The 9,490-nt window shown below is 60.6% G+C and overlaps 1 protein-coding gene across 1 annotated transcript in view; it reads right to left on the bottom strand.

The window, feature by feature from the left end:
- Positions 1 to 447: 447 nt before the first annotated feature.
- The window catches only part of LOC138859549 (mitochondrial amidoxime-reducing component 1-like), a 17,988-nt gene continuing 8,945 nt past the window's right edge, over positions 448 to 9,490 (bottom strand). Inside the window, exons 5-7 of the mRNA XM_070115144.1 lie at positions 4,474 to 4,676; positions 2,668 to 2,742; positions 448 to 690 (exon numbers count right to left, since the gene is read on the bottom strand). Of these exons, the coding sequence (XP_069971245.1) occupies positions 534 to 690; positions 2,668 to 2,742; positions 4,474 to 4,676 (435 nt within the window). The 3' untranslated portion in view covers positions 448 to 533. The remainder of the gene's footprint in view (positions 691 to 2,667; positions 2,743 to 4,473; positions 4,677 to 9,490) is intronic.

The following is a 9,490-nucleotide window of genomic DNA, read 5'->3' on the forward strand; positions in this document are numbered from 1 at the left end:
TAACAAAAAAGGAAATGGAAATAAAGCAAAAATACATGGGTGATGTAATAGGCATTGTGAACAGACCTTCAAATAACTAGGCCTATTATTTCGATAAGATTAGTCAAAGGAATAAAGAAGTAACATTACATCCACAGCAGAATAAAGAAGGAAACACAGAGATATGAGTTAAAACAATGAATAAGTTGCAGAATAGTAGTTACAAGCAGAGCGTCGTGACTATTGAACAATATTTGAACAAATCCTAAGGTAAAAAGCCTCGCAGAACGGAGAAGAATGGACGATAACAATAACAATGAAAATAATAATAAAAATGACAATAAAAACAATAACAAAAAACAATAACATCATTTGAATTTAGGCTCAATGAAAAGTCCTCCAAAAGGAAAGTGAACAGCTGCCGACGACCTCCCCCTCCCCCCCCCCGCCCTGCGAGACCAACGCCCGGCCGCTGTCGCTAATCTCCTCATCAGGATGGTCCACTCCGATACGGCGTCCGGGCGGGATCGACGCCCTTACGGCAGGTGGCGCCCTCAGATCGCATACTCGGGATGCTTGCTGGCCCGCGCTATCATGACCCGATCGCCAACGGACACGACGCCCTCGCTGTCCGTGGTCATATTCACGCCGAAGACGGGCTTCTTCGACCAGATCTTCGACAGTCTGGGCGGGTGCGTGGGCGTGCGGTACCTGCAAGAGGGTGGGCGTGGTTGCTTTCGGGCTGGAGGCAGAACGGCAAGTGAGTTCAAGTGCCGAGCGTGGCGCCATATAATGCACATCAAAGAAAACGGAAAAGTCTTGCTATCAGCGGACACTAAAGTAAAAAAACAACAGTACAGAACAAATATATAATAAAAAACATTAGAACTACTCACGAAGAAAGGTGGAACGTTAAAATGACGAAAGCAAACAAAGGAAAATAAACAATGAAAATGACAAAGGGGAAGAAGGAAAATGATAAAGATAAGCAACGACAATGTTATCTAAGAATCTGAATGAGTAAGAGTGACGAAGCTAAAAAGGGGAAAGAACAACGTTTAACAGGAAAAAAGAGAAAGAGTTGAACATGGAAAATGACGAAGATGAACAAGAAAAAAAGAAAGACAGACAAGCCAACGACGAAGACGAAGAAGGACAGAGGCCAAGCATTATGAGAGGAAGACGAAGAAGGACAGAGGCCGAGCATCATGAGGGGAAGACGAAGAAGGACAGAGGCCGAGCATCATGAGGGGAAGACGAAGAAGGACAGAGGCCGAGCATCATGAGGGGAAGACGAAGAAGGACAGAGGCCGAGCATCATGAGGGGAAGACGAAGAAGGACAGAGGCCGAGCATCATGAGGGGAAGACGAAGAAGGACAGAGGCCGAGCATCATGAGGGGAAGACGAAGAAGGACAGAGGCCGAGCATCATGAGGGGAAGACGAAGAAGGACAGAGGCTGAGCATCATGAGGGGAAGACGAAGAAGGACAGAGGCCGAGCATCATGAGGGGAAGACGAAGAAGGACAGAGGCCAAGCATCATGAGGGGAAGACGAAGAAGGACAGAGGCCGAGCATCATGAGGGGAAGACGAAGAAGGACAGAGGCCGAGCATCATGAGGGGAAGACGAAGAAGGACAGAGGCCGAGCATCATGAGGGGAAGACGAAGGACAGAGGCCGAGCATCATGAGGGGAAGACGAAGAAGGACAGAGGCCGAGCATCATGAGGGGAAGACGAAGAAGGACAGAGGCCGAGCATCATGAGGGGAAGACGAAGAAGGACAGAGGCCGAGCATCATGAGGGGAAGACGAAGAAGGACAGAGGCCAAGACGAAGAAGGACAGAGGCCGAGCATCATGAGGGGAAGACGAAGAAGGACAGAGGCCGAGCATCATGAGGGGAAGACGAAGAAGGACAGAGGCCGAGCATCATGAGGGGAAGACGAAGAAGGACAGAGGCCGAGCATCATGAGGGGAAGACGAAGAAGGACAGAGGCCGAGCATTATGAGGGGAAGACGAAGAAGGACAGAGGCCAAGACGAAGAAGGACAGAGGCCGAGCATCATGAGGGGAAGACGAAGAAGGACAGAGGCCGAGCATCATGAGGGGAAGACGAAGAAGGACAGAGGCCGAGCATCATGAGGGGAAGACGAAGAAGGACAGAGGCCGAGCATCATGAGGGGAAGACGAAGAAGGACAGAGGCCGAGCATCATGAGGGGAAGACGAAGAAGGACAGAGGCCGAGCATCATGAGGGGAAGACGAAGAAGGACAGAGGCTGAGCATCATGAGGGGAAGACGAAGAAGGACAGAGGCCAAGCATCATGAGGGGAAGACGAAGAAGGACAGAGGCTGAGCATCATGAGGGGAAGACGAAGAAGGACAGAGGCTGAGCATCATGAGGGGAAGACGAAGAAGGACAGAGGCTAAGCATCATGAGGGGAAGACGAAGAAGGACAGAGCTAAGCATCATGAGGGGAAGACGAAGAAGGACAGAGCTAAGCATTATGAGGGGAAGACGAAGAAGGACAGAGGCCGAGCATCATGAGGGGAAGACGAAGAAGGACAGAGCTAAGCATTATGAGGGGAAGACGAAGAAGGACAGAGGCCAAGCATCATGAGGGGAAGACGAAGAAGGACAGAGGCTGAGCAATATGAGGGGAGGGCACGGCATGAGGAGAGGGTCTTACTGCTGCAGCGTGTGGAGGGGCTCCTTGCGAGGGCTCCGCCGCCCTGTCGTCGGGTCGATCGTAGTCAGCAAACACCTGGAACGAATGGGAACAAAGAAGACACTGATAAACAGAAGGAAAAGAGAGAGAGAGGCTTTCGTTCTCGCCCTCCAAAGAAGACACGGACGAACAGAAGGAAAAGAGAGAGAGAGAGAGAGGCTTTCGTTCTCGCCCTCCCTGCCACTTCTTTTAGCTTCCTTATCTCTCTCTCCTCGTATTTTTTCTTTATCTTTTAAAGCTTTGCACTTTCTCCTTCCCACTTCCTGCTCTCCCTTTCCTCCTCCTTCCTCTTCCAGCTTTCCTTATCGTCCCTTATCGTTCTCTCCCTTTTCTTCTTCATCTCCTCCTTTTTCTCCGCCGCTTTGTGGTCGTCTCCTTCCTCCTCCTCCTCCCTCCCTTACGACCTTTCTCCTTTTCCTCCTCCTCCTCTTTTCTCCCCATCTTTCCTCTTCTTTCCCCTCCTTCCCTTCCTAATCCTTGCAGAATTTGGCCTTTTCGAGGACGGAAGCCCAAGGAAGCCCAAGCGCCCTCCTCCTCTTCCTCCTCCCCTCTCTGTCTTTCCTCCTCCTCCTACCCTTCTTGTCTTTCCTCCTCCTCCTCCTTCTCCCCTCCTTGTCTTTCTCCTCCTCCTCCTCCTCCTCCCCTCCTTGTCTTTCTCTTCCTGCTCCTCCTCCTCCTCCCCTCCTTGTCTTTCTCCTCCTCCTCCTCCTCCCCCCCTCCTTGTCTTTCTCCTCCTCCTCCTCTCTCCCCTCCTTGTCTTTCTCCTCCTCCTCCTTCTCCCTCCTGTCTTCTCCTCCTCCTCCCCCTCCTTGTCTTTCTCCTCCTCCTCCTCCCCTCCCCTCCTTGTCTTTCTCCCCCTCCTCCTCCTCCTCCCCTCCTTGTCTTTCTCCTTCTTCCTCCTCCTCCCCTCCTTGTCTTTCCTCCTCCTCCTCCTCCTCCCTCCTCTTCCTCCTTGTCTTTCTTCCTCCTCCTCCTCCTCCCCTCCTTGTCTTTCTCTCCTCCCTCCTCCTCTTCTTCTTCTTCCTCCTCCTCCTTCTCCCTCCTTGCCCTTCTCCTCCTGCTCCTTCCCCCCCCCCTCCTGTCTAGCACTCCACCTCTCGCAGGGCTTGACCCTCCTGAGGACGACGTCGCCGATCTTGAGGAAGGCCCAGTCGTCCTTTCCTCCTCCTTCTTCCTCCTCCCCTCCTTGTCTTTCTCCTCCTCCTCCTCCTCCTCCCCTCCTTGTCTTTCTCCTCCTGCTCCTCCTCCCACCCTTCCACTCACCTCTCGCAGGGCTTGACCCTCCTGAGGACGACGTCGCCGATCTTGAGGAAGGCCCAGTCGTCCTCCTCCCTCTTCCTCCTCCTCCCCTCCTTGTCTTTCTCCTCCTCCTCCTCCCCTCCTTGTCCTTCTCCTCCTGCTCCTTCCCCCCCTTTCCACTCACCTCTCGCAGGGCTTGACCCTCCTGTGGACGACGTCGCCGATCTTGAGGAAGGCCCAGTCGTCCTCCTCCTCTTCCTCCTCCTCCCCTCCTTGTCTTTCTCCTCCTACTCCTCCTCCTCCTCCCCCCCTCCTTATCTTTCTCCTCCTGCTCCCCCCCCCCTTCCACTCACCTCTCGCAGGGCTTGACCCTCCTGAGGACGACGTCGCCGATCTTGAGGAAGGCCCAGTCGTCCTCCTCCTCTTCCTCCTCCTCCCCTCCTTGTCTTTCTCTTTCTCCTCCTCCTCCTCCTCCCCTCCTTGTCCTTCTCCTCCTGCTCCTTCTCCCCCCCCCCCCCTTGCACTCACCTCTCGCAGGGCTTGACCCTCCTGAGGACGACGTCGCCGATCTTGAGGAAGGCCCAGTCGTCCTCGTCGAAGGGCCTGGCGCCGCGGACCACGACGTTGGGCCGGAACCAGCCCATGGACACGGGCTCCTCCAGCCGGCCGTTCAGGTCCTCCAGCGACGACTCCGACGCCACCAGGAACGAGCTCGTGTCGGCGTAGAAGATCTGGGGGAAGGGAGGAGGAGGGGGTGAGGGAGGCCAGGAGGGCAGACGGGGGGGGGGGATAGGAGGAGCAGGAGAGGGGGAGTGAAGGAGGAGGAGACGAGGGAGGCCAGGAGGGCAGACGGGGGAGGAGGAGGGGCTGAGGGAGGCCAGGAGGGCAGGCGGGGGAGGAGACGGGGGAGACAGGAGGGGGAGTGAAGGAGGAGGGAGACGAGGGAGGCCAGGAGGGCAGACGGGGGAGGAGGAGGGGCTGAGGGAGGCCAGGAGGGCAGGCGGGGGAGGAGACGGGGGAGCAGGAGAGGGGGAGTGAAGGAGGAGGAGACGAGGGAGGCCAGGAGGGCAGACGGGGGAGGAGGAGGGGGTGAGGGAGGGCAGGAGGGCAGACGGGGGGGGGGGGGGTAGGAGGGAGCAGGAGAGGGGGAGTGAAGGAGGAGGAGACGAGGGAGGCCAGGAGGGCAGGCGGGGAAGGAGGAGGGGCTGAGGGAGGCCAGGAGGGCAGGCGGGGGAGGAGACGGAGGGAGACAGGAGAGCAGGAGGGGAGTGAAGGAGTGAGGAGGAGGAGGAGGAGGGGCTGAGGGAACCAGGGCCAGGAGGGCAGACGGGGGGGGGGAGACAGGGGGAGCAGTGAGAGGGGGAGTGAAGGAGGAGGAAGAGGAGAGGCTGAGGACGCGGGGGAGAGGAGGGGCAGACAGGGGAAGAGAGGAGGGGGTGAGGGAGGCCAGGAGGGCAGACGGGGGGGGGGGAGACGGGGGAGCAGGAGAGGGGGAGTGAAGGAGGGAGGAAGAGGAGGCCAGGAGGCTGAGGAGACGCCAGGAGGGCAGACGGGGGGGGGGAGACGGGGGAGCAGGAGAGGGGGAGTGAAGGAGGAGGAAGAGGAGGAGGGGCTGAGGGGACGCCAGGAGGGCAAGACAGGGGGAAGAGACGGAGGGAGCAGGAGAGGGGGAAGGAGGTGAAGGAGGAGGGGGTGAGGGAGGCCAGGAGGGCAGACGGGGGGGGAGGAGACGAGGGAGCAGGAGAGGGGGAGTGAAGGAGGAGGGAGGGTGAGGGAGGCCAGGAGGGCAGACGGGGGGGGGGGGGGGAGACGGGGGGAGCAGGAGAGGGGGAGTGAAGAGAGGAGGGAGGAGGAGGAAGGCTGAGGGAGGCCAGGAGGGCAGACGGGGGGGGGGGGGGAGACGAGGGAGCAGGAGAGGGGGAGTGAAGGAGGAGGAGGGAGGAGGGGCTGAGGGAGGCCAGGAGAGGCAGACGGGGGGGGGGGGTGGGGGGGAGACGGGGGAGCAGGAGAGGGGGAGTGAAGGAGGAGGAGGAGGAGGGGCTGAGGGAGGCCAGGAGGGAGCAGACAGGGGGGGGGGAGACGGGGGAGCAGGAGAGGGGGGAGTGAAGGAGGAGGAGGAGGAGGAGGGGCTGAGGGAGAGCCAGGAGGGCAGACGGGGGGGGGGGGGGAGACGGGGGAGCAGGAGAGGGGGAGTGAAGGAGGAGGAGGAGGAGGGAGGCTGAGGGAGGCCAGGAGGGCAGACGGGGGGGGGGGGAGACAGAGGGGAGCAGGAGAGGGGGAGTGAAGGAGGAGGAGGAGGAGGGGCTGAGGGAGAGCCAGGAGGGCAGACGGGGGGGGGGGGAGACGGGGGAGAGTGCAGGAGAGGGGGAGTGAAGGAGGAGGAGGAGGAGGGGCTGAGGGAGGGGCCCAGGAGGGCAGACGGGGGGGGGGGAGACGGGGGAGCAGGAGAGGTGGGAGTGAAGGAGGAGGAGGAGGAGGAGGGGCTGAGGGAGGCCAGGAGGGCAGACGGGGGGGGGGGGGGGGAGACGGGGGAGCAGGAGAGGGGGAGTGAAGGAGGAGGAGGAGGAGGAGGGGGTGAGGGAGGCCAGGAGGGCAGACGGGGGGGGGGGAGACGGGGGGAGCAGGAGAGGGGGAGTGAAGGAGGAGGAGGAGGAGGAGGGGCTGAGGGAGGCCAGGAGGGCAGACGGGGGGGGGGGGGAGACGAGGGAGCAGTGAGAGGGAGGAGTGAAGGAGGAGGAGGAGGAGGGGCTGAGGGAGGCCAGGAGGGCAGACGGGGGGGGGGGGAGACGGGGGAGCAGGAGAGAGGGGAGTGAAGGAGGAGGAGGAGGAGGGGCTGAGGGAGGCCAGTGGAGGGCAGACGGGGGGGGGGGGAGACGGGGGAGCAGGAGAGGGAGGAGTGAAGGAGGGAGGAGGAGGAGGAGGGGCTGAGGGTAAGGCCAGGAGGGCAGACAGAGGGGGGGGGGGGAGACGGGGGAGAGGAGGAGGGGGTGAGGGAGGCCAGGAGGGCAGACGGGGGGGGGAGACGGGGGAGCAGGAGAGGGGGAGTGAAAGGAGGAGGAGGAGGGAGGAGGGGCTGAGGGGAGGCCAGGAGGGCAGACGGGGGGGGGGGGAGACGAGGGAGCAGGAGAGGGGGAGTGAAGGAGGGGAGGAGGGAGGAGGGGGCTGAGGGAGGCCAGGAGGGCAGACGGGGGGGGGGGGGAGACGGGGGAGCAGGAGAGGGGGAGTGAAGGGAGGAGGAGGAGGAGGGGCTGAGGGAGGCCAGGAGGGCAGACGGGGGGGGGGGGAGACGGGGGAGCAGGAGTGGAAGGGGAGTGAAGGAGGAGGAGGAGGAGGAGGGGCTGAGGGAGGCCAGGAGAGGGCAGACGGGGGGGGGGGGGAGACGGGGGAGCAGGAGAGGGGGAGAGTGAAGGAGGAGGAGGAGGAGGAGGGGGTGTGAAGGGAGGCCAGGAGGAGCAGACGGGGGGGGGGAGGCACGGGGGAGCAGGGAGAGGGGGAGTGAAGGAGGAGGAGGAGGAGAGGGGGTGAGGGAGGCCAGGAGGGCAGACGGGGGGAGGAGACGAGGGAGCAGGAGAGGGGGAGTGAAGGAGGAGGGGGTGAGGGAGGCCAGGAGGGCAGACGGGGGAGGAGACGAGGGAGCAGGAGAGGGGGCAGTGAGAGGAGGAGGAGGAGGAGCAGGAGAGGGGGAGTGAAGGAGGAGGAGGAGGAGGAGGTGGAGTGAAGGAGGAGGAGGACGAGGAGAGCAGGAGAGGGGGAGGGAAGGAGGAGGAGACGAGGGAGCAGGAGAGGGGGAGTGAAGGAGGAGGGGCTGAGGGAGGCCAGGAGGGGCAGACGGGGGAGGAGACGAGGGAGCAGGAGAGGGGGAGGGAAGGAGGAGGAGACGAGGGAGCAGGAGAGGGGAGTGAAGGAGGGAGGGGGTGAGGGGAGGCCAGGAGGGCAGACGGGGGAGGAGACGAGGGAGCAGGAGAGGGGGAGTGAAGGAGGAGGGGGTGAGGGAGGCCAGGAGGGCAGACGGGGGAGGGAGAGAACGAGGAGGAGCAGGAGAGAGGGGAGTGAAGGAGGAGGAGGAGGAGCAGGAGAGGGGAGTGAAGGAGGAGGGAGGAGAGGTGGAGTGAAGGAGGAGGAGACGAGGGGAGCAGGAGAGGGGGAGTGAAGGAGGAGGGGGTGAGGGAGGCCAGGAGGGCAGACGGGGGAGGGAGACGAGGGAGCAGGAGAGGGGGAGTGAAGGAGGGAGGAGGAGGAGAAGAGGGAGAGAGAGGGAGGAGGAGGAGAAGAGGGAGAGAGAGGGAGGAAGAGGAGAGGAGGGGCTGAGGGAGAGCCAGGAGGGCAGGCACGGGGGAGAGGGAGACGAGGGAGCAGGAGAGGGGGAGGAGTGAAGGAGAGGAGGGAGGAGGAGAAGAGGGAGAGTGAAGGAGGAGGAGGAGGAGGAGGAGAGTGAGGAGGAGGAGAGTGAGGAGGAGAAGAGTGAGGAGGAGGAGAGTGAGGAGGAGGAGAGTGAGGAAGAGGAGAGTGAGGAGGAGAAGAGTGAGGAGGAGGGAGGAGGAGAGGGAGAGTGAAGGGGAGGAGAAGAGGAGGGAGGAGAGGAGGAGAAGAGAGTGAAGGAGGAGGAGGAGAGGAGGAGGAGGAGAGTGAAGGAGGAGGAGGAGGAGGAGGAGAGGGAGAGTGAAGGAGGAGGAGAGTGAAGGAGGAGGAGGAGGAGGAGGAGAGTGAAGGAGGAAGAGGAGGAGGAGGAGGAGAGTCAGGGGCGGGAAATCGAGGATATCAGGAGGAGGGCAGGAGAGGAAGAGAGCTGAAGGAGGAGGAAGTTTCGCGAATGGAGCAGGTATAGTCGATGCAAGAGGAAGGAGGAAGGAGGAAGGAGACGGAGGAGACAGAAGGGAAACCGAGGAAAGGATAATAACTAAATTTGGGAGATGAAGAAGAGTACCGATAATAATGAAAACGATGCCTGTAGCAATAATGCAACAACAGATGCAGGAAGAATTATTGCAATCAAGTTGATTATCTTAATAGTACAGTCTGGACGTGTGTGCGCGTAAGCGAATTTTATCTTAAGAACGAAAATGAATAATTACTTGAATCTTTTTGAAGGAATTAAGTTGGGAAATAAGTGTTCTTACTTCATCTGAAACAGAACTATGAAAAAGTACACATGTTGACGATCCTCTCCCCTCCTCCTCCTCCTCTTCTCTTTTACCAACTTCTTCTTTATCTCCCCTCTTCTCTCTCTCTCCCATCCTTTCCCTTTCCTCTCCTCGCCCCTCCCCTCTCCTCTCCTCCCGCTTCCCCTCCTTTTCCCTTCCTTCCTTCTCCCCTCTCCCTTCCCTCCCTCCCCGCCCTACCCCCTCCCCCTCCCCTCTCCTCGCCCCTCCCCTCTCCTCCCCTCCCCCTTCCCCTCCTTTTCCCTTCCTTCCTTCTCCCCTCTCCCTTCCCTCCCTCCCCTTTCCTCGCCCCTCCCTCCCTCTCCTCGCCCCTCCCTCCCTCTCCTCGCCCCTCCCTCTCCTCGCCCCTCCCCTCTCCTCTCCTCCCCCTTCCCCTCTTTTTCCCT

The sequence above is a fragment of the Penaeus vannamei genome, chromosome 37 (assembly GCF_042767895.1).
Source record: "Penaeus vannamei isolate JL-2024 chromosome 37, ASM4276789v1, whole genome shotgun sequence".
NCBI classification, from domain to species: Eukaryota; Metazoa; Arthropoda; class Malacostraca; order Decapoda; family Penaeidae; genus Penaeus; species Penaeus vannamei.